This window comes from Impatiens glandulifera, chromosome 9 (assembly GCF_907164915.1).
Source record: "Impatiens glandulifera chromosome 9, dImpGla2.1, whole genome shotgun sequence".
Taxonomy (NCBI): domain Eukaryota; kingdom Viridiplantae; phylum Streptophyta; class Magnoliopsida; order Ericales; family Balsaminaceae; genus Impatiens; species Impatiens glandulifera.
This window is the reverse complement of record NC_061870.1, coordinates 37,209,976-37,236,772: the sequence shown is the minus strand read 5'-3', so window position 1 is coordinate 37,236,772 and position 26,797 is coordinate 37,209,976. Positions and strand designations below refer to the sequence as shown.

At 30.4% G+C, this 26,797-nt stretch overlaps 3 protein-coding genes, 1 long non-coding RNA gene and 2 other non-coding genes across 7 annotated transcripts; 3 read left to right on the top strand and 3 right to left on the bottom strand.

Annotated features, from left to right (window-relative positions):
* The first annotated feature begins 4,021 nt into the window (after positions 1-4,021).
* Positions 4,022-4,605, top strand: LOC124915716 (monothiol glutaredoxin-S2). Its single transcript, XM_047456483.1, has one exon. The coding sequence runs from the start codon at positions 4,061-4,063 to the stop codon at positions 4,367-4,369; it is 309 nt and encodes a 102-aa protein (XP_047312439.1). The 5' UTR covers positions 4,022-4,060; the 3' UTR covers positions 4,370-4,605.
* A 116-nt stretch (positions 4,606-4,721) lies between these two features.
* Positions 4,722-4,795, bottom strand: TRNAN-GUU. The gene has a single exon. It is a non-coding gene; the product is annotated as a tRNA-Asn (tRNA).
* A 215-nt stretch (positions 4,796-5,010) lies between these two features.
* LOC124916587 lies at positions 5,011-6,726 on the bottom strand. Its single transcript, XR_007096892.1, has 2 exons — positions 6,380-6,726; positions 5,011-5,708 (listed from the first exon to the last, which is right to left on the bottom strand). It is a non-coding gene; the product is annotated as an uncharacterized LOC124916587 (long non-coding RNA).
* Positions 5,430-5,551, bottom strand: LOC124916893. Its single transcript, XR_007096968.1, has one exon. It is a non-coding gene; the product is annotated as a small nucleolar RNA snoR104 (small nucleolar RNA).
* Positions 6,727-12,133: 5,407 nt separating the features above from the next.
* LOC124916404 (ethylene-responsive transcription factor ERF086-like) lies at positions 12,134-12,991 on the top strand. Its single transcript, XM_047457116.1, has one exon. The coding sequence runs from the start codon at positions 12,134-12,136 to the stop codon at positions 12,989-12,991; it is 858 nt and encodes a 285-aa protein (XP_047313072.1).
* A 1,600-nt stretch (positions 12,992-14,591) lies between these two features.
* Positions 14,592-26,275, top strand: LOC124913763 (protein ALWAYS EARLY 3-like). 2 transcript variants are annotated; one of them, XM_047454180.1, is made up of 21 exons: positions 14,592-14,758; positions 14,893-15,102; positions 15,678-15,806; positions 16,057-16,155; positions 16,348-16,410; positions 16,794-16,871; positions 17,218-17,404; positions 17,491-17,756; positions 17,850-18,195; positions 18,468-18,524; positions 19,666-19,919; positions 20,053-20,109; positions 20,391-20,714; positions 20,789-20,967; positions 21,762-22,044; positions 22,806-23,039; positions 24,382-24,528; positions 24,613-24,756; positions 24,846-25,064; positions 25,508-25,828; positions 25,924-26,275. In XM_047454180.1, the coding sequence occupies exons 3-21, from the start codon at positions 15,702-15,704 to the stop codon at positions 26,095-26,097; spliced, it is 3,537 nt and encodes a 1,178-aa protein (XP_047310136.1). In that variant the 5' UTR covers positions 14,592-14,758; positions 14,893-15,102; positions 15,678-15,701; the 3' UTR covers positions 26,098-26,275. The 2 variants fall into 2 exon arrangements, with proteins under 2 accessions (XP_047310136.1, XP_047310135.1); XM_047454179.1 differs by having other exon boundaries at positions 14,592-15,102; positions 15,663-15,806.
* Positions 26,276-26,797: the final 522 nt, after the last annotated feature.

Sequence of the window (26,797 nt, the reverse complement as noted above, 5' to 3'; positions counted from 1 at the left end):
TTTTTTCTATCTTAATGGGTTAAGATGAATCAAATTATAGTCTTAATGGGTCAAGATCAATCAAATTATAATTATAATAGACTAATAATTACATATAGAGCTCCAAAATACCATGAAAATCAAGGAAAAGGAAAAGGAAATATATATATATATATATATATATATATATATATATATATATATATATATATATATATATATAATGATACGATAATAAATATAAATATGAGAAATGTTTTGAGTAACAATTATAACGAAAAAAAGATCACGAATTTGACGTGGCATATCATATATGTAGGAGGAAAAAAAAAACAATTTTTTTTGGAAAAATGACCATGTTCGAGAAATTTTTGTCCCGAACATGACCATGTACAGAAGAGGGAAATTTTTTTTTTTCGAAAATATTATAACGTTCAGGACAAATGTCCCGAACATTATCATGTTAGAAGGTTTTTTGTACTGAACATTATTTTTGTTTTGGGCATGACCAATATTTTTGTCTCAAACATGATAATTTGAGAAAGAAAAAAAAAACTATGTTTTCAATTTTTTTTTTTCAATTTCTCTCTCCTTTATCCGTGACAATCATATTCTTATCGTTCCCAACTCCATTCCCTTGTCAAGACTCGATTATGAATAATTGAATATGGCAGTTATTTTTATTTTTTATAAAATTGTGTTAATAAATTGGAATAAATAAAAAGGTATCTATAGTTTAGCTCTTATCTTGGGCAGAATGATAAGACTGATACAATATATACTCTTATCAAGAAAGAAAAAAAAGAAAAAAAAAAAGAGGCAATTAATTCAAGTGTAAAACCAGCCTTTCGACTTGAAGGAAGGCCAATAATGTATGGCATGATGTTCTAACTTTCTAATATATAAATAATTAAAATATATACACTTTCTACTTTCTCAATACAATTATTATTATTGTTATTATTATTATTATTATTATTCATAATTAAAAATAATTAAATTTTAAAAAGAAAAAAAAAGTCAATACATAAATGACAACATAGTCCTAATATATTGTTTTCTTATAACTATTTTAATCAGTTTATTTTGTGGTCCATATTTTACTCAACTTTATTCTTTTTTTAATATTAGTCTTTATACTTATTGCAATCAATTTTACTATTTAGTAGCCTGAATTTATAAATGAAAGAAAAAAATAATTACTATCTTTCTAAAAATTAATTTTTAGGGCTAGTTTGGATCACTAGTTATTCAAATAATCGGGTTATTTAGAAAATAATAATTGGTTAAATAAAAAATATTAAGTTAAATTAAATAAATAATATTTTGAATATTTTGAATAATAAATTAAGTAATATAATGAAAGAAATATATAATATTTTTGGATTATGGTTATTTAAATAACCTATATTGAAAAAAGTCATAAAAAAAATTATTATTTTTTTATATATAAACATAAATATATTTAATTTTCTTAAAATAAGATACTAACTACTTTTAAAATATTTTAAATCAATGAGACAGAACATTATTAATTGTCCAAAAAAAACAAATAAAAATAGTATATATAAATTGTTTAATGCAACAGTTTTCTGAAGATTCGACCGAATCTTTGTTGACGACAAGCCTATACTATAGAAAAGTAGGCTTACTTTTGTTCTTGATAACTCTTGCTAGGTTTTTCTCGACGCTGCTTATATATATATAACATTATTATTTTTATTTAAATATACCGTCTTTTATGTGAATTATTTGAAATCAAATTCATTTACGATTATTTTTCAGTTTTAATTTATTGTTCAAATAATAAACTAAAATAACTAATTATCATATTTATTTAGTATAATTTTTTTAAATATTAAATAATCAACCTTATTTTTAAATAAAATACTCAAAAGTACAAGTTAATTAAGATTACCGATTTGAAAGTGAAAAATAAATATAAAATTCCATAAACCTTATATTAAAAGGTAGATTAAATAGAACATAATTCAGTTTAAATGTGACAAGTCAAATAACAAAGAAATCAAAATGTCACTTAATCAAGAAAAAAAAATATATTCTATTAATCATATTCTTATCAAAAGTTCAATATTTACTGAAATTTTCACTTACTTTTGACTTTTGTATGCACAATTTGGAGTATCATCCATATATTATATTCCAGCCAAATTCTTTTAAATGTTAAAATTTTAGTTAAATTATTAATTTTCTCAATCAATGATTTTTTTTTTCATAGTTAGAACGATGCTCTAGATTGCAACTCATTAAAATCACTTCGACAAAACTAATTGTGATTGTTAGATCTTTCGAACCTGTGTTGTTTCAACTGATCTATCTATAGATTATTTTTATGTTAATTATTCATCTACATATATATAGACTTGAAAAAAAGTAACTTGATTTGGGATAAGAAATCATAATTGCTAAATAAGTTATCGCGAATAAACAAAATCAAATGTACATAAAAGTTTAGTGAATAAGTTAAATCATCGAAAATAAATAAAATAAAACTGTTAAATGTATCAAATATTTCAACCTTAACTTAATTAGCTGAACGATAGTATATATGCCAAAATATATAAAGATTCCTTGAAGTGATTTGATGCATGCATGGAATTATAAATAAATAGCTTATGTAATGGATGCATACGTTAGTGTTGTGTCGACCTCATGATTAAATTAATGAGATAATATATATGAAATTAATTAAAATCATAAGATTATTCTAGAACAGTACCGATCGATTTTAACATGTTTGAAATGATTAACAAATCATGAAAGCAGTATTTTATCCACATTCTCACTTCCACTTTCTCTTTTCTTCTTTTTTTTTTTTTAATATATATATATATATATATACGTCAAATTTAATAATTGTTTACATTTAATTTAGTGAATTGGATTCTCATGAATATTGAGGTCCCGGCTGGATAAATCCTTGTTTCTCACAGCTCATCAGATGCCCTCTCTAGAAAACATAAAATAGATATAGCCTTTAATTTTGTGGATATCACAAATAAAATATATATATATTTTTGTTAAAGGAGGTGAAAGTTAGCATTAATTTACAAAATATTTTCTATTTTATAAAAAATTATAAACTATTTTTAAAAAGTTTATAAAAAAACAGTTTATTTCAAGTTAAGTTATGATATTATTTTGTGATAGAGGATCATGACCAGGGGTGATATAGGAAAGACTTGAGTGGCTGAAATCTTTCTCAAAATTTAATTTGTTTTTTACGGTATAAATGTTACATTACTCCTTAATTTTTTTTTTAAATTTAATATAATTTACTATTTTGTTTATCTTATTATTAAAAAAATGATAAAATTTATCTTTATTTATTCATTTTATTCAAAAAAAAATTCGTTATTTATTTAAGTCCACCTTAATTTTTTTTAAAGCTACTCTACCTCTAAATCATGAGTTCATATCTGATCATGTCCAACTCAAACATCATAGAAAAAATACTAACAAATATGATATAAAAAATAACATTGATCATTTAAAAAAAAAAATAACATAACGAAACAAATTAAAACTTAAAACATGAAGGCAGAAACCATACATTGACTTTTTTCTTTTCTTCTTCTTTTTTTTTTTTTTTTTTTTTGGGTATGCAAATTAAGATTCTGTGTCATGATCCATGAAGTGAGTGATGAGACTTGAGATGAATGGAACTGTAATATCATCTTATCCTCCACCGAAATCAAAAAATTTAAAGGGTGTCTTAATATATAATTACTAATTAATTCATTCTCCATTAATCATGAATAATTCGATCCTCCTCCGTACTTGTACACTTCACTTCTACTACTACTACTTGATGATCTTTCCAAATCAACATATTGATCATCGAATTTCTTAATTCTCATCTCAATCTGTACGTACGATCCTACATGCCATATTGCTCATGTGGTCCACTTGTACATTATTATTCTCCATCCAATCCAATTGCATGCCCCCGTTTCTATATAAACCCAATTCACATGCACCCAATTTCATCACAATTCACAATCAACCCAACCAACCAACCAAACATTCAAAGGAAAACCAACTCCATCAATAATTCATTATGGAAAGAGTGACCAAGATGGTGGCGGAGAGGCCGGTGGTGATCTTCAGCAAGAGCAGTTGCTGCATGTGCTACACCGTTAAGACCCTTCTCTCCGAATTCGGTGTCAATCCGGCCATCCATGAGCTTGACGAGATCCCACGTGGACGTGAAATAGAGCAAGCCCTCACCCGCTTAGGATGCAACCCTTCCTTTCCCGCAGTCTTTATCGGTGGAGAGCTTGTCGGCGGCGCCTCTGAAATCATGAGTCTCCACCTTAAACGCGCCTTAATCCCCATGCTCAAACGTGCCGGTGCTCTATGGCTCTAGCTACATATACAGATATACTATATATACTTTCATATATATTATAATTTCATATAATTAAAAAAAGCATGCATGCACTTAATATATATATAGCTATACACTCCCACGGTTTTTTGCTTAGGGTGCTATAAATAGCTATCTAAACTTAAATAAATGTCTCAATCCACCTTTGTTTTTCTCTTTATCAATATCTGAGTTGTAACCTCCTCAAGTTTTGGTAATAAATGGACTACTAATTAAAAGTTCCAATCTTTATTTATTACTTCTTAATGCATTTTTAGGCTTTTATATTCTTGTGTGAAAAAGAAACATAATTATGGCCTTGTTTGAAATCAGAAGAAAAAAAAAAAATTATCGCTAGAAGGAGGGCTTGAACCTCCGACCTTGTGGTTAACAGCCACACGCTCTAACCAACTGAGCTATTCCAGCTTGTGTTAATAATTTTATTGTTATTATTTTATAAAATAACTAGTTTTGTTTTCATTATATTTATCTTAATTCATATAGATTCTACCAAACAACCAACAATGAATTTGTTTATTTTGCATTTTTATTCAATTTTCTGCTAAAATAATTAATTTTTCTTCTTAAGTGAACGAAAACTTTTGCAAGTACATACAACATACAGATGAGATTACACTGGCAACAAAGTATATTATTTCTTTATATTTTGCTTTTATGTTGATCAAATGCACTCAACTCATAATTAAGTTACAGATCTCTAACAATAGTTAAAAATTTACAATTAGATGTTAGATTTATTTTATATACAACAGATTCAGCAAGCATACAACTAACTAAATGTGTTTCTCTATTATGTGCACTTTCTTCTTGCTTGTTTCGCCATGCCCCGTAATCTCGTCCCCATTATGTCTTCTATCCATTTCGTATGCAACACAGCTGTATTGTCATTTACTAAGCTGGGGGAAAAGAAGAAATATTGGCGTCATTTCAAATGTAGGGATCATATTTGGAAATTGATCTTCCTCTGAAACAGATTAAAAAAATTATGAATGGTGAATGGAGGTTTCAAATTGGCCCACAAGATATACTTTTTATGAATTCATGTATCTCCCAGTATGAGACCTATGGTTTTTCTTCAAGTACCACAAGTAGGAAAATAGGGAAGCTGTAATTCTCTAGGAAGAATGTATCGGGCAACATCTCAACTTCTGGATGTTCCCCTTCTTTCACTTCCATGTTCAGAAAGACAAAACTAAAAACATGATATACTACAAATGAAGATCTGACCTGAAAAGTGTTTGAATATCAGCCGCCCATTAAGATATGTTCTGAAATCATAGGTTTATTGTACTGGTGAAGATGATTCTTGAAGAACAAACTGTAAGTCTGTAATCCATTTGGAAAATTAATCACAAGTTCAATTAGCATGGGAAATTTTGAGATAACACACCACATATCCTTTGAGCAGATGTCAATGAAATTCAGTTTCAGCTTGATTTAGACTTACCCAGTTCAAAACCAAAGCATATAAATCAACAAAAATTGAAATGCCAAAATATAGTAATCCTTTTTTATCACTTCAAAAACATCCTTAAAAATAACCACTGATTCAGAAACTATAGATCAATATCCTCCTCATTCCTGAAACAGCTTAAAAGCACAAGATCATAATACACTATATTCTTGAATGATATTAATTCACAAAAAGCATGGAAATCAAGCTTTGATTCTACAATATAAAGACCAAATAAAACCCTTGATCCACTCACAATTCTACTGATCTTTCATAAACTTTCAATTGATATACCTAACTTCACTAAAACACAGTTCAATTTCATGTACCATTCTCAGATCAACAATAATAAGAACATTTTGTACACGGTAACCTACCAAATTGGTCTTTCTTTATCTATTCGAGCAGTGGAGAAAGACCAGCATACAAATTCATCTACAGCATATCTAATAGTCATTGAAAAAAAAAACTAATTCAAATCGATAAGAACATGCTTTAGTTATGTAGATATCGAATGAAATTTTGAGAAAACACACCTATTAAAGCTTTGGAACCGAGATCAGCACTGGATCCAATAAATCTCCTCAAGTTTCGAACCGATAACATAGAAGAGGCAGGCGGAATCTTCCTCTGAACAGATCAGATTCATTGCCTTCGCCATCGACTGAACCACTGTACATTGACACTAATTACTGCCAGTTTGAGCTAAAAACAAAAATTGATCCAAGTTTATCTTCAGATTCAGCTCGATTTGGGTTGAAATGAACCGATAACAGCAATTCATTTGCTCGCTCTCTACCATCCCCAACCTAGCCGGTTTGTGGATGTTCGATGCTCGGCTCCATATCTCCTGGACCTTTTAGCGCTAGAACTAGAGCATCTAGGGTTTCTCTTCTTTTGAAAAAAAAAATATAACAAAAAATAAACCTTATTTAATATTTTAATTGATCATTTAAATAACAATTCTTTTAATGAATATTTTTTTTAAAATTTAATTTGCAATTAAAATGATATTTAAATTTTAAAGTATTGAAAATATAATATTAATTAATGAATTATTAGTAATTAATCTAATAAGAAATTTAAAATTTTATTATTACCCACACCTAGTCCAATTTATAAGGGTTAAATAACAACTAATTAACTAATTGTGCTTGCATCTTATAATTCATGTTTTTAAAATAAAATTGAATATTATATTTCACAAGCAATTGAAAAGAGATATTATTTTTTCATGTAATAAATACACAACCCAAATTATTAAAAACAAATATTAGAGACACAAAGAAAAAAAAAAAAGACAAGTATCAAGTTGTCAATAAAAAATTAACTAGATGCAATAAAAAAAACATTTGTTTCTTTCTTGGCCAGTTATCTGGTTACTTTCTATTTTAATATCTTTAAAATAATAAAAGTAGATACATTCATAAAAAAAAATAGAATTTATTTATTTTATATTTAGTTTGGTTGTAATTAAATAGTCTAAAATTTTATAATACATGATTTATTTTTGTAATATTTAATAAAAAAATATTGTATATAAATAAAAGAGAAATTATGCATTTTTTTAAAAGATGACAATCTAAAACAAAATCATGATAGGTGTTCCACAATTTTAAGAAAAAGTGTGAAAAAAAAAAGTTTATTTCAAAAGTGGCAATGTATTGAAAAACAATTTCAAAATTTTGGTATCAGTATGAAATTGTTAAAATTTATCAATCTTAATAATTCATTAGTACGAGTTAAAATTGTAAGATATAATTTGTAAATTATTAAAAATATCTTACAGTTTAATACCTTACAAAAAAAAAAAAAATGATTTTTGATTTTAAGGTTTATTAAGATTTTACTACCTTTATTTTTGTTAAAATTATTGCATTTTTAGTCAAAATTAAACTTAATAGGTGTTTCATCTACTAGTTAAAACATTTTAACACTTAAGGTAGGATAAAAAAATGTGTCACTAGTTTTACTCTTAAGATTAAATATTTTGATTTAGAAAAAAAAAACTCTAAGAGGATAATGAATGTGGGATGGTGTAGCCAAATCAAAATTAAACTTCCATACAAAAAATAAAAAATCACAAGAACTTTCACTCTTATTCTATTATTAATATATATATATTTATATATTAATATTACAAATTTATGGCTAAACATCCTAACAGAATAATAATTTATATCAAGAGGGTGAGTAGTAAAGTTCTAGAGACTGTTGAAAACTTTAGGCCCATTAACAAGGCGAATCTATAAAGGGACCGGGTTGATTCATGAGAATGAATAAATAAATAAATAAATAAATAAATATATATATATATATATATCATTTTTATGATACAGATGAGAAATTATCCTTATTACTTAAATTTTTTAATTTAATACATTATTTTATTTAATTAAAAATAATACAAAACTTACATTTATCTATTCTCGTTTTATTCATAATTTTTTTTTTTTAATTTTTAAGTCCCTCCCAAATTTTTTTAAGCCCCACCCAACTCGAATTCCTGAATTCGTCCATATCTATTAGTCTAGTTTTGTCGTTCTATAAAACTGTAGCAAAATATTTGGCAATAGATTGAGGTGTGTGTTAAAAAATGTCATATATAGTAATTAGATGACGTTCATAAAATATAATCAAATCAAATTTATGATGTCGTATTAATAGTCAATGTGCATTAACTCAACTAATTTAATATATGACAAATGTGTTTTTGTTAAGTTAAACATTGAAAAAATTTATGACCACGTTAATTCAGAGTTCTTATTTGATGTAATGAATATAATGGTAATAAGTGCGAAATGAATTTGTTGTATTTGATTTTGTCTCTTGTTAGTTAAGTTTTATGTCATTGTTAATGGAAGTTCTAAAGGATTTTTTTAGAGCTCCTAAGGGGACAGGGTGATTCACTCTCTCATTTTTTGTTCGTTATAGTTACGTAAGTTATCTTAAAAAGAATAATTTTTGAAAAAAAAAATCGAAACTCATTCATTAAGTGAATTTTGAGTGGAGAACATATATTTTTGTCATATCAAATTTTCTTTTCACTTATGATACACTCTGCATCCTTGTTCGAAATATTTTATGACTATTTGATGCACTTCAATTTGAATTAGTTTTAATAATTAAATATCTGTTTCTCAGATTAGGTTCAATTAAAAGAAAATAGTGTACTGTACATTAAACATTTAAATATAAAACTTTCTTACCAAGTTAAAATTAATTTTTAATTATATTTCTTTTCTTTTTTTCATAATTATATTTTATTTTTATGTTAAAACCTAGCATGATTCTCACTTGCTAAACTTTTTACCGGAGGATCTACACGATTAATTGGGCTCGAGCCAACAATTTTTTCAATTTTTTTATAAAATAAAGTGAAATTACTCTTTAGTTTTCTATTTTTTAAATTTTTTTTGATGAAATATTTATTTAGTTTTTTTCTTTTATTTCTTTAAGTCCATTCTAAGTTTTTAAATCCACCGTAATTTAAAATAAATTCTGGATTAATATTTAATATAATTTAAGTGAAAATCGAAGTCATGATCTATTACTTATTAGAAATAATTTTTGTCACTTAAACTAAGGGTTATAATATAAATGGTGACCTTAACTTAATTGAATCACCGTAACATGATGGTTTGTCCTAGTAATGGCCAAATTGGGGGATGAAGAGTATTTAGATTTTTTTGGTGTGATGGACATTTGAAGAATGATTTGATCTAACGAGTTGTGTTTGAGTTTTTCGGTAGTGGTTAAAATATTTGAATTAACGTGATAGTTGCTGAAATATTTGAATTAATATATATGATCGTTAATTCAAATATTTGAAATATTTAGTAGCAAATCCTCCTTTTTTACTCACTATTATTTTTTATTATTATTTTTTTTTTGCTAGTATTTAATCACTGAGCACAATCTAGTAAAATGAAAAAAAAAATAATGAAGAAATTGTAAAAATGATAGTCAAAGATGTGCCATTTTTTGGGGCTCCTTTTTTTGGGAAAAACAAAAAGGTTCGAATTTCTTGTCTTCCTACTTTCCCAGTTTCTTATTTTTTTTAAGTCCCCATAAATTTGTACTATTGAGCCAATTTTGCAAATACTTTTTATTCTAAAACTCGAATTAATTTACACAGGGAGGTTGTGATTAATTTAAATTAATTGACATAAAAAAGTAAATAGTTCGCAACTAGACTAACATTAACTAATGCAACTAGACTAACATTAACTAATTAATCTGTCTGTCTATTTAATTTGAACACTATTTAATTTGGTGTTATTAAGCAAATTTTGCTTATTTTATAAAACTTTAGCTAGGTAGGGGTCAAGGGTCTCGGTAGTCATGGAGAAGACTATAAGTCCATATCACACTCAAATTACTCGAAATTTAATGCAAATATTCAACCTTTCCTGTCACATTTCATTAAATTAAAAAAAGAAAGATTAATATTAGACCATAACAGTGGACTCTAACACAAATGCTAAAAACGAGAAAAAAACAAGAAAAAGGGGTTGACCCATTTCATCATTATTACTTTTATGCACTTCCCAATGCCGTATTCATGTGAAATTTAATCAAATGTTGGCCACGGATATGTTCCATTTGTTGGAACTGCTGACCAAAGACAAATAATACCTTGAATCTTGGGACTTGTTTGGTTTGAAACCCACCCAAACTGGTCATGGGGACAATAATTTAACTGGTTTCATCTCCTCTTCAATCATACTTAGATATTTTCAGCCTGAGGTCTTGAGTTCGAGCCCATCAGAACGATATGTTCGGTTTAATTTGTTGTCCCAGTTTAACGAGATGCCATGATTGTGGGGTGTTATTATTTTCATATTTAATTTTCAAAATTTCACTGGCTTCAAACAAGGCATTGATCATTTCAATTTTGAAAATTTTCTCCATTCCCTTTGAAAATGCATGAAATGAAATAGACAGGTGGGACTAATGGAGCTGGTTTTGAAGTTTGAAAGTAAAATTATTTTGGCCATTCTTTTTTTTTTCTTCTTCTAGATTTGCAGAAAATGCGGATTTACATGTGCAAAACCAGACATAATTATGTGGATTAACAGTAGGTTGTTCACATTCAAATATTTGTGGTTTTCTAGGAACATGGAGACAAAAATATTTCAATGTATTGAGCTTCTTTTTCATGACTTATCCCTTTATAAACATTCAATCGTATTATTATTATTATTTGATAATATACATGCTTCTTACATTCCCCCAACCCCTTTTTGCTACAATACAAACCTTCCCAAAAATATATATCTATATATATTCCCTCTATGATTAAGTTTTCTAATTACCCATTATCATCATAATTAAATAAATACTTGTTGTGACTATCCTTTATTACTCCTATTCATTGACATTAATTATATTCTCTTTCACAATAAACAAAGACTATTTAAGAACTTTTTCATTTCAACAATAGTTACAATTTAAACCGTCTTACAATAAACAAAGACTATTTAAGAACTTTTTCATTTCAACAATAGTTACAATTTAAACCGTCTTAATATTTTCTCAACGATTTTATTAAATAGACTCTCCCCACTCAAAAAGATGGAAATGGACTTTACTCAAACTAGATGAAAGTGATGATTGAAAAAATTAAGAAATAAAAACTAGTAGTCACGGAACAACAGTCCCATGTTCTTGATTAGTGTAGGGGAATCTTTTAGTTACAACAAAACATTATATTTAATATAGTTCATGTTGTTTTAGATTGACAACATCCTTAATTATACTCATATTGGTATCAATTTAAACCTTTTTTTTTGGATTTATATATAGTACTTATAAATCACCTTAATTAAATACTATATATTTTACTTAGATAATTTAAAATAACTTAAATTCTTTTGTTACATAAAACAAAATTATTTAAAATCATCACTATTTTTTTCACGAATTAAACACATCATTCACAAACTCACTCAACTAATTTATCCAAATATGTTAGTACCTCACGGAGATGGGAGATATTCACATATTTTTGTCTAGACTAACTAAAAGAGGGATGTCAAAGAACTCACTTTATCATAACCCAATATATATATGAACAAGGTTATTTATATTATAAGGTCCAAATCAAACAAGGCCTAAAATATGTAAAGTGAGGCATTGAAAAAGTGTAAAAAACATATGATGTAAGACATTATACATGTGGTAAGCCTTTAAAAGGACCTCAAAATGTCTTCCAATTAGTTCCATCATCAAAACACACTTTGTTCACAGTGTAGCTATAAGCTAGTTTCAACATTCCCTTAATTATCATGTCCACTTCAAAAAATCCTGATACTACTCAAATTACATTTTCTCTCCTCCAACGCAACAACTCACCGCCTCAGCCGGGGGAGAGGAGGGGCAGGCGGAATCCGGCAGAACCAGGTCGGTTCCTCGGAGTAAGGAGGAGACCGTGGGGAAGATATGCCGCCGAAATTAGAGACCCGACCACAAAGGAAAGACATTGGTTAGGAACATTTGATACTGCTCATGAAGCTGCCCTTGCTTATGATAGGGCCGCACTTTCTATGAAGGGTATTCAAGCCAGGACAAACTTTGTTTACACTGAACCAAACCGAGCATTCAATTATCCTAATAATAATATTTATGATATTGTACAACCAGAACTAGTCCATCAGCAGCAACAACCAACTACTGAGTTCTTGATTACTACTACCCAGAATACCAAACAACCCACGTGGCAACACCAAACTGAAAGTGACACGTGTTCTCAAACCTCGTACGGTTCGTCACCTAATGAGACCAGTTTGTTCTTCCCAGAAAATATTGTCGATCATAATGCTAATTCTGGCTATCTGGGATGCATAGTCCCGGATAGCTGCCTGAGGCCAGCCCATGTAGTACCACCAGCCAATTACAAAGATGAAAATATTGGTTCTTCGAGTATGGGGAATGATAATAATAATAATATTGGAGAATTTGGTAATTATAACTATGGAACATCATACTGGGGATCATCATCATCATCAAGTGATCATCAATATCAGAATTACTCTTGCGAACTGTCGGCGGTGATCAATAGCCCTACAATGGCGGGGGATTCTCATATGAATGAAGATGATCATAATAATTATTATGATGATGGGAACTATGGTACTTACTACTAGTACTGCAATAATGAGTCTAGAACTGGCTGATGTGGGTGATCTTCTTTTCCTCCTTAATGGAGCTTATTTTTGTGTCTTGTGATTTGTTGTTTATTGTATTCTTTTTGGAGTGCATGGCTAGCTCTTATATTTTTAATTTACTCCTAGATATTGAGAGATTTTGAATGTTTTGGATAATTATTGTAAGATAATGAAAGTTTACTTATATATACAAGTTTTTGTTGGTATCATTTGTCTTATTTCCATGTTTTTGTAATTTATTATATATGTTATATACTTTATTGTCGTGTTTAAACTATTTTTATAATTTCTTAGTATATGTGATCATAAATAAATTAAGAATGGTAACATGCATAACCATAGAAGTATAGTCTTTTATTCTAAACTTTTTGTTGGTGCATTTACTGTATTAATAAAATATTAAGAATAGATTTCAAACAATTAGTTAAAGTTGTCGTAATTCAAACAAAAATTAAGAAAAATATAAATTAATTAATAAGTTTAAATATATTTTATTAATATTTTTCTATAAATTAACTTTTCAGCTATTACTTAAAAAAAAGTCATTAGCTTTTCTGTTAAAAAATATACTAATTTTATAAATATATAAATTATTCTAACATTATTCATTTAATAAAAAATATATCTTTAATCTTTCTCTTAAATATATATATATATATTTTAATTATTATTAATTTTAAAATTAAACTGGTATGAATAATGGGTTTTTGGGTTAAATAAACCTCATTTTCATAAAACTTATGAATAATGGATCTTATTGAGCATTTGTTAATTGGTCTTCCTTGCTGGTTTATTGGGCCGGCCTTGTGATATTGGTCTGTCTTTTCTTTATATACTAATTTTATTTATTTATTCATTTTGTGCTACCAATATAATCTGCCATTCTGCCCTAAATTATTAACTTGTTGGGTTTCATTTAGGTTGGGTCTGAATTTGAGACTTTTCATCTATTATATTTTTTATTATTTTAGAAAATTTCTAAAAGGATTTTTAAATTTATTTTCATATATGAACTAACCTACATACATAGTAAAGGTGTGAAATTGTGATAATTAATATGAAAAAATTAAAAATAATAACGAGAAGAAAAAAGTGTAAATACTTATACTTAAAATTTAAAATATGTTTGAGAATTGAACATAGTTTGAAAGGACAGTAATTGCCTATTTTAATGAATTACCTAATGTTTTACTTAATGTGCTTTTGAATAGATGAAATAAGGTAATTTTTTAAATACTTTTAATAACTTAATTAGTTACAAGCAAAATAAGAAACTAATGTCAAACTATTAAAGAAAGTACTAACCGATGTCAAATTTTTAAAAGCCATATCCATGGTTGCTTACCAAATATAGATTGTTTACGATTTCACGATTTTGGTAAAACATCAATAAACTAATTAGCGACAATAAATTATGAATTAAAAGTTTGTAGACATCAAAAACCAGTTTAAACTAGTTTTCCCATAACTAATTTAAGTACTTAGGATGCTAATAAGTTGAATTGGAAATAAAAATTTAAATATATTATTAGGGCGTTACAAAACTTATATAACTCATGCCAATTTAGCGAAGAACTAAAAAAAAGAAAAAAAAAAGGATTTATCGCACGGAAACAGAAACGCTAGCCTTTCGCCTTCTTCGTTTTCAAGTTTCGCGGTTGTGCCCCAAGAATCCACACACACTCTCTCTCTCTCTACCTGCGCCATTTATTCAGTCGTCATCTTCATCGCCTTTGTCAATTCCGTGTACGATTTGATTCTCCGTTCGATTGATTTCGCCACAAAATACATCTACTTCTTTGATTCAAATTATTACCTCAGCCGTTTCTGCTGATCTATCTCTTTTCAGCTGATTTTGATTGATCTCATCGTCTCTTCAGAATTTTGGCTTTTCAGCTGTAGATTTCATGCTGATTTAGCTCGGAGTTGTGGACTTTGTCTGGATACAGTTGTTCATCACTCAGCTTCCTGACATCGGAGGTCTGAGATTGATACAACACTCGTTTGCATTTGCAATGCGTGGTAGAGAGCTCTGGTGGTTGTATCATTGATTTACTCCTCAATTACTGTAAGATCATCTAGGTTCTCAGGTATTCACTCATTTTAACCTATCTCGTCACAGTAGATTAGCATATTGATGTGCTTGCATGCCATGATGTTTTTGAATTTATTTCCTGTTTCAGTGGACGGAACATCGATCTATCACTTTGCTTTCATTTGTTTTCTTTTGCGAGTTAATTTTTGTAATGTGAAGTAAATGCTACTCTACATGTGTCCTTACTATCAATATGTTCACGGATTTACTTTGAATTCGTCTATTCTTTGGAATCAAGTATGTGCTTGACAGTTGATTTTTAAATTTTTTGCTATGATCGATTTCATTGCGTATAGATCCTAAGATGTTTGCATATCGCTTGTAATTACAATGTGATTTGGAAAAATAGATATTAGTGTGATAGATTGGGATTTGAATTATCCCGAACAACTTCTGGAAACAAGGGTTCAGAGTTAGATACAGGCTGTGTAGCTAGAAGAAGGCATGGTTCCTTATACACTGAAGGAACCAAATAGTGCTAAGAACTAAATTTTCAATGGTGTGGCATCGAGGAACTATGTATGAAAATTTATTATTATGCTAACTACTTTCTAGGTTCTTAATCTTCAGGTGATTGAGGAATTCAGTTCACTTATGGCCCCAACAAGAAAATCTAGAGGTGTAAGTAAGCAATTACCTCAGGTTGATGAGGCATCTCCTAGTAAAGATGGGGATAATACAAAGAAAAGCTTACTGCGGGTTAGTTCTTACTCTCCCAACATGCTTTTTTTTTTTTTTATAAAAGTGAGATTCTTTTCCAAAATTGTTTTACCTGAGTTCTAATTTATGCGAGTTTCTTTTGTACTTGGTTTCAAAATTTTCAGATTATATTTGCTGACTTGTCCTTTTATTTGCCTAATTCTTTTTGCTGACTTGTTTGAACTGAACTTCATATGTTACACCACAAATTAGGAAATTATCCTACACTTACATTGTTGTCATATTGCAGAAAAGGAAATTGTCTGACATGTTAGGGTCACAGTGGACAAAGGGAGAGCTTGAACGTTTCTATGATGCATACCGGAAACATGGAAAAGACTGGAAAAAGGTTTCTTACAATCTTGCAATGCATTTTTGATCTCTGTTTCACATTGAAAATTCTTAAAGCTTTGTGCTAATATATCCTCTCTGTTACAAGAATGCAGCTGCTTTATGTTTCACTACATGAAATTAGTCTAGATAATCTTTTTTCCATCTACCACCTACAATTTAAAGTCTTCTCAACATCTTATGATTCTAGGTAGCTGCTGCAGTGAAAAACCGATCTGTGGAAATGGTCGAGGCTCTTTACACAATGAATAGGGTAACCCCAATCTCCTCTTCAGCTTGTACGCTTGTTGTAAATGTGTTAATATAATATAACATATCATTTACACATATAGAAAGAATGTGTCTTAGGAAACATAACATTTCACTAAATATAAAAAGAATGTCAATGTGAAGAAATGAAAGTCTCTGATTTATTTTTAAAGAAAAAAAGAAAGAAACCAAAGACTTTCATTTCCTCACATTGAAAGTCTTTGGTTTCTGAATATTCAAGCTGTTAAATATCTGATTCATCCCTTTTATAATATGGTCAATGAGCACGCTAGATTGTAGGAGTTTTGGTAACTAAATGTCGTATCTACATGTACATTAATGTTCTGTTTAATACACATCTAAATTAACTTAAGCACCTTTCTACAGGCTTACTTATCACTTCCGGAGGGGACTGCCTCTGTAGTAGGGCTAATTGCAATGATGACTGATCACTACTGTAATATGGTGAGATGTTAGCTTATTTTTTCTTCTAAGGGTATAGTGGTATACATATTATCTCAAATCACTGATTTTAATCTCAACTATCCTAACCTTTATTTTAAATCATGCTGTGGTATTGACATGATAGTCAGATTTTATTTTATTTTTATATAAGGGTAAACATTAGTTTGTGTTTGATGTAAGGTAATGTACAGAAAGTGAAAATCATGTAATTAATTGTTTTGAGTTAGCAGAATACCATCAATAATTGGTTAAATACCAAATGTATGCTCTTTGCTACGTTTTGTAGAATCAATTGTTTAGTGTACTACAATTAATGCTTGTTTACATATATATCATGTTTTGACAGGACGGAAGTGATAGTGAGCAAGAAAGCAATGACGGAGTAGCGATATCTCGGAAACCTCAAAAGCGTAGCCGAGGGAAATTGCATTCTGGTACTTTAAAAGGAAATGAAAGCCGTACTCTTCCACATCTCCAACTAGGAACATCAACATCTGGCTGCCTGTCAACTTTGAAGAAGGGACGTCCAAATGGTATGAATTTTAATGCTGAGAAGTGTAGCATTTGTATTAAATTGTATAATTTGATTTATTTTGACACTTTCTTTGGGTTCTTTTAGGCAGTGGTCCACGAGCTGTTGGAAAACGGACACCTCGGTACCCTGTTTCATATTCTTATGAGAGGATTAACGGGGACAAAATTTTCTCCCCGACTAGGCAGGGACTCAAATTCAAGGTAGATGCCACAGATGATGATGTAGCTCATGAGGTAGCATTAGCGCTTGCCGAGGCTTCACAGAGAGGTGGTTCTCCTCAAGTATCTCGTACACCAAATAGAGGAAAAGACAGCATTATGTTATCACCTGCATGGAAGGGTAAAAGAATGGTAATAGTCTATCTCTGCAAATAATTGTTGAGGCATTGGTATACATAACATTAAGGAACAAACTAATGAGTTGTCAATGTGTCTTTTATATAGCATACTGGTAAAGAAGTTGACAATGAAGTAGATGAGGATGTTTTAGAAGGAAGTTTAGGAAGCACTGAAGCTGACAATGGAGATCTTGCCAGGGATAGAAGTTACTTGAGAGATGTCCGTAACGCAGATGGTAGGAAAGGAAAAAAAATTCTTGAAAAGAATATAGAAGCTGAGTGCAGTGGAAATGATGGTTTGGATGATGTCAAGGAAGCTTGCAGTGGAACCGAAGGACAAAATCTCAGTTCCTTTAGGGGAAAAGTTGAATCTGGGGTTGCAGAAGGAAAAGCTGCAAGATCTTCTTTTCACATGCCAAAAAAGAAAAGCAAGAAGGTTCTTTTTGGAAAAGGTTTGCTATACGATTCTTGTCTAACGTCTCTTTGTTGTTTTGATATGATTTAAGATAGATGGTGCCATTTTCATTTGAGTTTTATTGAGGGATCTATTCTATTATGAATCAATTTTAATACATTTTTTTTCTCAAAAATAAATAAATTCATTACCAACATTTTTTTAAATAAATTTGGTTGACATGCTGATTTGTTTGATTGTTGTAACATTTTTTCGTTTATGATGCATATTCCGTGTTCATGATAATCTTTTATGCATTTCATTATTTAGATGAAGGATCTCCATTTGATGCGTTGCAAGCTTTGGCTGATTTGGCCACTGAAAATGGTAAGCACTATGGATTTTTTTTATCTTCTTATTATTTCCTGGGCTTCACATATTTAGTCACGTGAAATATACTAAACAGTAAATTACTTCACATGATATTGTACAATGGCATAGGCATTTGGTGGTTCCTATGGTTTGTAGAGTTGCTGGACTCTTCATTCTTCCTTAGAGTTAAATGCATTATATACGAAAAAGGAAAAAAAGAAACCTTGTACTCTCATTCCCATATATTGATAATACTTGCTGCTTATGTCATTTCAAAAGAACAGGTAAAAGTTGAACTTATGCATTTCCAAAATCTTTTTGAAACAAAGCATGTGAAATTGTTTAGATGCAACCGAAAATGAGCATGGGTATTCAATATCATGTATTTCCATTTTAGGTGTCCACGATAAGCGCTATATGAACTTAATGAGGTATGGTCCATATTAATGAGTTAAAATTCATTTTCTCGAAAAAAAGAGAGTTTTAGTTCCTATAGCAAGATGCAATAGTACATGCATTACGAAGATGCAAATGTAATGACAGTAGATGAACTATACTTTGAGTTAAGGGAAAAAGCTAAAGAAAGTTCATCAATTCCAGAGTGATCCAAAATCAAGTCTTGTGGAACCTGCTTTGTCATGAACCAACCCATTATTTTCTGAAGTTCTAGAAATATGCTTTACTAAGATTTTAAAGTAAGAAAAGCTCTAGAGATCTGTAGAAATGAAATGATGTTGCTGTTAAAGCTTTGGCCTCTTGATCTACCTGTTGCCTTTTTGTCAGTTCATTGTGAGACGTGTCCTGTCAAAATCTCCAATATTATTTTCAATAGATATTTTTGCTACTCTTCTATCTATTTTATGGTTGAAATAATTCATTATTTATTTGAACTTCTGGATTGTGCAATCAGATCTTTGTTTATGTTAATCTTTTTGGGAGCTTATTTTATTTAAAAGAGACAGGAAATACTCTGATTATAGTCCTGTATGATTATATGCTTGGAGTTCTTTTACCATCTTGAAGAAGTTCCCATATTGCACATTCCTGTTGAAGAATGAAAATAAATATTAACAATGAAGCCGGCTTCTCTGCTACTGCTCTTTGTTGTCGATGAAAGTTTGTGTGTAATTCATGGTCCTTTTGTTTTCATGGTCAGCAATTCATGTAAAAGAAGATGGTGATGATCTAGCTGATAATCCACCTGAGATTCTGCCTCCCAAACACCAGAAAGAGAGGTCCAAGTCCTCGAGGGTTAAGACGAAAGGAAACCGGTTGACATCTGGATATGAAAGTGCCGGGCCTAAGAATTCTAGAACTGGAAAATCTCCAGTTACTGACATTGGTAGCGTTCGTCAAGTTCATCATTTTATTTCTAAAGCTTCCAAGAAGCAGAAGGCCATGACATCTAAAGTATGTTTCTACACTACATTATTATGATTCCATATACAATGTGTCAGATTGTTAGATAAATGTGTCTAAAATATATATCAATGTGCTAGATAAAGGTCTTTTCACGAGCTAATAATGAGTTTCAATTTTGCAGACTCCTCCAGATGAAGTTGATATTGATAGTCATCCTAATGAATCTCGGGAAGCGGAGGTCTTGCTTGCTTTGCCCTTTTATATTATTCTACGTGAATTTCCATTCTACTTCTTGTTTGTCGAATGTACATGCTAGCAACATTGTTTGGACAGCCATTTATTTCAGAAAAAAAATTGACCTTTGCTGTATTTGAATCAATTAGCATAATTCGCCAAATACATGACCTGTTATCAGTGTGTAGCTTGCCTGATTGCTTTTTTCATATTTTCTTGATAACACTGTTGAGCATTGTTATAAAACCTAATCTTGCGGTGTTGATCACTTTTGCTTGTTTCTAGGCTTTGGATACTGGGAAGAAATTCATTATTAAAGGTAAATGGTCTTCCAATAATTCTTCGCAGCAAAAGCATGGGAAACCAGTTAAGTATCCTGAGCATTCTTCTTCAAGTACTGAACAAAAGGGAGAAAAAGAAGATTCTGCCCTATCAACTATGCAAATTAACATGCCAAGTCAAGCTTACCGAACAAGCAAAGTTAGAAGCAGGCGCAAATCAGAACTAAAGGAACCACAAAAACTTCATCTGAAATATTCTGATGAACTTTCAAATGATCCATCTAATATGCTCATTCTACCAGAGCTCAGTGAGGCTCTTAATATTAAGGTCTTTGTTAACAATTTCTTTGTATGCTTAGCTATAGTAAGATTTGGTGGTACTAAATGTGCCTTTTGCTTCAGGAAAAGCTTTCAAATTGCTTGTCAAATCACCAGTTAAGGAGATGGTGTGCTTTGGAGTGGTTCTACAGTGGAGTTGATTACCCATGGTTTTCTAAAAGAGAATTTGTTGAATACTTGAATCATGTTGGTTTGGGTCATGTCCCAAGATTGACACGTGTTGAATGGGGTGTCATAAGAAGGTATGGATTCTTTCTCACTTGTTTCCTCCAAGTAAAAAAAAATACATTTCTATCCTATCTTGGACATACAAGCTATGGTTTGGAGGGGTCCACTCGCATCTTACCCTCATCTCAAAATACATTTTCGAACGCTTTTGCTAAGCATAAACCCCAAAACCTGCATGGCTACTAATTGGATTCTATCCTATATTGGACATCAATCTGAGACTCAACACAACAAACATATGAGAAGAGTATTCCATGAATTGGCCTAGTTTTTGAATCAACCCAGATTAATTGGAGTCATTATCTTCTCATATGTTTGTTGTGTTGAGTCTCAGATTGATAACTTATGGTTGAAGTTATATTGTATTCTGAAGCACAGATATTGGCTGGTTTGGCATACCATTAATAATGTTGATCATGATCTGGAAAAATCGACATTTGTTATGTTTGCCAAAAACCACTATCTTGAAAATAATGCTTCCTAATGTAAAAAATAATCTGTTGAAAAGTTTACACTATAATTTCGTATACAAAATGAAGCTACAAAAATTACAATAATTTGGATCATGATCGAGAAAAATTCTCATACCAAACAAAAAAAATCAATTTCAATTTTAATTTTGGCAATTTTCTAGTCTCGTTGTATCTCTTTTTCTACTGTAGAAGATCCTTTCCCAACCCAAAAATGAATCAAGAATGATATGCAAGAAAGAAACAAATACACTTTTCTCAGTTTGTTATTTTTTGTTTTTTCTGAGACATTCATTAGACTAATACACATGCTTGTTTGTTATTCTTCATTTGTGCAGTTCTCTTGGCAAACCTAGAAGATTCTCAGAGGAGTTTCTGAGGGAAGAAAAGGATAAACTTAACCAATATCGTGATTCTGTCAGAACACAATATACAGAGTTTCGTACCGGAACAACCGAAGGGATTCCTTCAGATCTTGCAAGGCCTTTATCAGTTGGGCAACGTGTTGCAGCCATTCATCCCAGAACAAGAGAGATTCACGACGGAAGTATACTTACAGTTGATCGTGCAAGGTGTCGTGTTCAGTTTGACCGACCTGAACTAGGGGTTGAATTTGTCATGGTAATGTTTTTCTCCATCTGTTGTTTATGAAAGAACTACAAACTTTTGAATTATATGCATGTTATTATGCGTTTACTGAAAAAGGGATACTGTTGAAAAGAAGTGGTATTATAGGTATTTGTCCACACATTGTAGAGACTGTCATCTTTGTTGTTTTTATTTGTTGTGATCTTTGTTCTGTACTGGGTTAATTTATTTCTCAGTTTATTCATGTATGGTTGATGTTTGTTGCATTTTCTTTAATAGAGTCAATTCATCACCAACATGATACTTACCCTACTTCTTTTTTATTTTTCATTCGTTGAGTCAAATACATTAGGTCTTTGCTTCTTTGCTTTTAAATGTCATAAAGACATGATAGGTTATGATTTTTGTGAATTTCACAACACATGGTAGACTGTTTCCATCACTTTTTGACATAGGTGACTTAAATCCGTGTAGGTTTACCCACCTAAGTTAGCTCAATTGGTAATCTTGAACTAAGAGACTGAGGTCTCAGGTTCAATTATCACTGAAATCACCTTGATTAGTGGGGATTATGGCGGTGGGGTGCTGTACAGCCTCCTTCAAGAGAAAGAAACCTGATCTAAAATACTCCGTTTTGGTTTGTGTGGTAGAATGTTAGGAGTAGTATGGTTTCTATATTTGATGTCCTTGCTGCTGGTGCCATATCCATTTCTTTTTCTGTCAATTTGGAAAGTAGAGATTTTCGTGTGCTTTACTGTTTCAGTGGCCATTTATTTAATTCTTCAACAATGCAGGACATTGACTGCATGCCACAGATTCCGTTGGAGAATATGCCAGCTGGCATGGCAAGGTCTGCAGTTCCCATGAATAAAATTCTAGAGAACTACAATGAACTGAAAGTCTCTGGTTGGCTAAAAGACCAGAAACCAGAACAAATTGTGAAGTTCTCTTCAGGTGAAAATTCACAAAATGGTGGTGGTTCTCTGTCTCTATCAAGCTATGCTGGGATTAATCTGAAGCAATCTAAGGTTTGTATATCGATTCTTGTAAAAAAATTCAAGAACATTTCTTTTTTTTTTGAGAAAACTTTTCAAGAGCATTCATTACATTGCATGATATATATATATTATATTTTTTACCCTCCCAAGTCCCAAGATAGGTCAAGTAGAAAAATATTGAACTTGAGATGTGAGGTCTCAAGTTAGATTGTCACTGAAAACACCTTAATTGAAGTGGAGGGTCATGATGGTGAGATGTTGTGGTAGTCTTCTCTAAGAAATAAACCCTGGTCTATATATTCTATTGTCAGCAAACTCCACAATTTCCAATCTTCTTTTATTTGTCTTCCATATCTGTTGGCTTCCTGTGGTATCTATACAATTAGTGCTTTTTCTAGGTGAGAAAAATTATTTTGCAGTTTGTGGATATTGAAAGACCATTTATGTAGTTTCTTTAGATGAAGCTATTGAATTATTGTTATTTGTTTTTTGAACCTACATCAATCTTCCCTGTCATGAGATTTTTTTTTTGTTCTTTCTTTTAATTATAACAGGATTGCCTGGACACCAGGGCCTTGTTTGATGAAGTGTATATGATTTAATCCAAATAACCCCTTATCCCATCAATAAATCACTTCATCAATCAATCTTTTAAATCATCAACTAAAATACTAAAAAATCCTTCATTTATTTATTTTTATAATATAAAATACAAAGATATTAAATAGCTCCAAATAGTTTCATTAGACGAGGTTCTTTTTCTTCCAAGAGCTGGTTTATTTTAAAAAAACTACATCAAAAAGCTCCTGATCACTTGATCAACATGGTTTGAGTAGACAAGTAATAGTTCAAAACTTAGACCATTGTTTTCCGTACTTTTAATTTTCTATCTTAAGGACTTGTACCACCCTTTGATGCATTGTGCACTTAATAGTTCATAATAAAAAGCTTTACAGCATTATGGTGCATAATAGTTATGGAAGTTTTGAATGTAGAGCAAGATATGGTTTTGATATATTGTTTTCATATAGGTAATACCTATTTATACAATTGTAGGAGCTGATTTTTCTCAATATAAATCAGAATTCCTAAAATATTACAATTTATTCAATATCTCAACTGCTTTATTCTAATATATATAGAAATAAGCTAGAATAAAATAAAATAAAATAAAATAACTTAGTTTGACAATTTCCACAATAATTTGACGCATTCTAAGAAAAGTGATTTTTTTAAACCAAATGGCTCCGTCACTTAGTTTGCACTTTATTACTATAGGTCTATATTGATATGACCATAGTTTGAAATAGTAAAGGTTTTGGATGGTTTCACAATTCGGGATGGTGACAATATGTGATCCTTTTCCTGTCAGGGAGCTCTTGTAAATGTTAATGTGGAGGGTAAAGTAGGATCTAAGGAAACCAGCAACGGAAGCCAACCATCTGTACTTGCGCAGATTCAAGCAAAGGAAGCTGACGTCCAAGCACTTGCGGACCTTACCCGTGCTCTTGACAAAAAGGTTTTAACAGGATTTCATACGCACTTTAATACTTTTGCAAACAAATATCTCTGAAAAGGCGTTATATATTTTTGGAACTTGCAGGATGCATTGGTATCTGAACTGAGGCTCATGAACGATGATGTAGTAGAGAATCGAAGCAATGATGATAATGCTTTGGAGAATTCAGAAACATTTAAAAAGCAATATGCTGCTGTATTAGTGCAGCTAAACGAAATCAATGAACAGGTATATGTTTCAAACTCAAAGTGAAAGTAGTTTCGTTGTGAGCCTTTTTTAGTTCAGTTATATATATATATATTTCAAGTTTACTTCAGGTATCTTCAGCTCTTTTCTGCTTGAGGCAAAGGAATACCTATCAGCGCAACTCTTTAGTTGTTTGGCCGCATCCCATAGCAAATGTAGGGGACTCTTGTGGCTCCTTGAGCTTGTGTGATAATCCTGTCAACCCTGGACAGGACTCTGGATCTCATGTTAAGGACATTGTTGAAAGCTCTAGAGAAAAAGCTAGGGCAATGGTAGATGCAGCTATTCGGGTAAGAACAACAATCATTACTAATTTTTTTTGGGGGGCTCAGGGTTTGTTAGATATGGGCCCATTATATATATAAAACAGTGAAACACGCAAAGTAAGGGTCGAACCCGCGACCTTCCTATAGAATAGTTCAAAATAACTCACATCAAAGCCCTTGGATTTAAAATCCAAACAACTTACGATCCTATCATCAACCAAAATACCCTTATTTAACCTTTATAACATTTTAAAATATTAAGGATATTTTGGTCATTTAACCAAAATAACAATCTCTTTTTATAACAATCAACCCTTTAGTTACCAAGGTAGATATTCTGTATGTGTTGTGATCTGATGTTCTCATATTGTCATAACCCAGTTCTAAAAGGTTTTAGTTCCTAATTTGGTTGTTTATAAAACACGATTATTTGTGTTGATGATGGGATATATATACATACATGACAGGCAATGTTATCATTGAACGGAAGGGAGAATAATAGCATAGAGAGGATTGAAGAAGCGATAGATTACGTAAGTAATTGTCTTCCACTGGATGAATCGGGAGCCATTATTCCAGTAGATGTTACTACAAATGGAAGATCAAGTTCTTCTCAGGAACAGTCTAATTCCAATACAACAACAATAGATGAAGATAAGTTGAATAATAATAATAATCATAATATTAATAATAATAATAATAGTATGCAAGAAGAAGAAAAGAAGAAGGATTCTCAAATTCCATCACAGCTCATTAGTCACTGCCTTGCAACTCTACTAATGATTCAGGTAAAAAAGCAAATATATATATATATATATATATATATATATATATATATATATATATTTTTATTATTAATTTTTAATAAAACATAATTTTGCAGAAATGCACTGAAAGGCAGTTTCCACCTGCTGATGTGGCTGAGATATTGGATTCAGCTGTTACTAGTTTGCAGCCATGTTGTTCTCAGAACCTTCCAGTATATTCTGAGATTCAAAAGTGCATGGGAATCATCAGAAACCAAATATTGGCTCTCATACCCACTTTAACCATTTGATCTCTTCATCTTCTTTTTTTGTACATGAATCAATAACGTAGAGATGAAAATGGTATCTGTCACAGGTTTTTGTTGTTTTTGGGTTTCCTCCAGTTTTTCAATTCTTCTAAATTTGGGTTGCTTCCAATTTGGACCATAATTTGGATTTTGGGTTATTTGGATTGGATACTTATTTATAATATATACTATGTTCATCATCATCATTACCAAAATTTCACTTGTTTTTTTTAGAATAATTAGTGTTTTTTAATGTATTTTTCTGTTAGCATTCCAAATTTGTAGATTGTGTATTGTGATTGAAATTGATTTTTACTGGTAATTTTGAAAATTTTGGGAATTTGATAGTGGAAAATCCTCATTTTCCTTGAAGATTTGCATAATTTTTTTGTCTTGCCTTTTAAATATTTTTTTTACAAGAGTTAGATTTTGTTTCCTCAATTTGCATCAAATACTAGTTATGCTTTATACTCATTTTGTTTCCTGAATATTTAAAACCTGTTAATACTAATTCATATTCATTCTTTTGGTTAACTGCCTTTAAGTTCATATTATGCACTTTAGAATATCTCAACCAAGAATTGGGATTATGGTGTTGCACAATTTTTTTTGAAGTTATTTGTTACTTAAATGAAGTCTTTTTATGTTTTACTATCGAAAAACACCATTAGTCAGTTTCTGAAAATTTTTAAATGATCATATT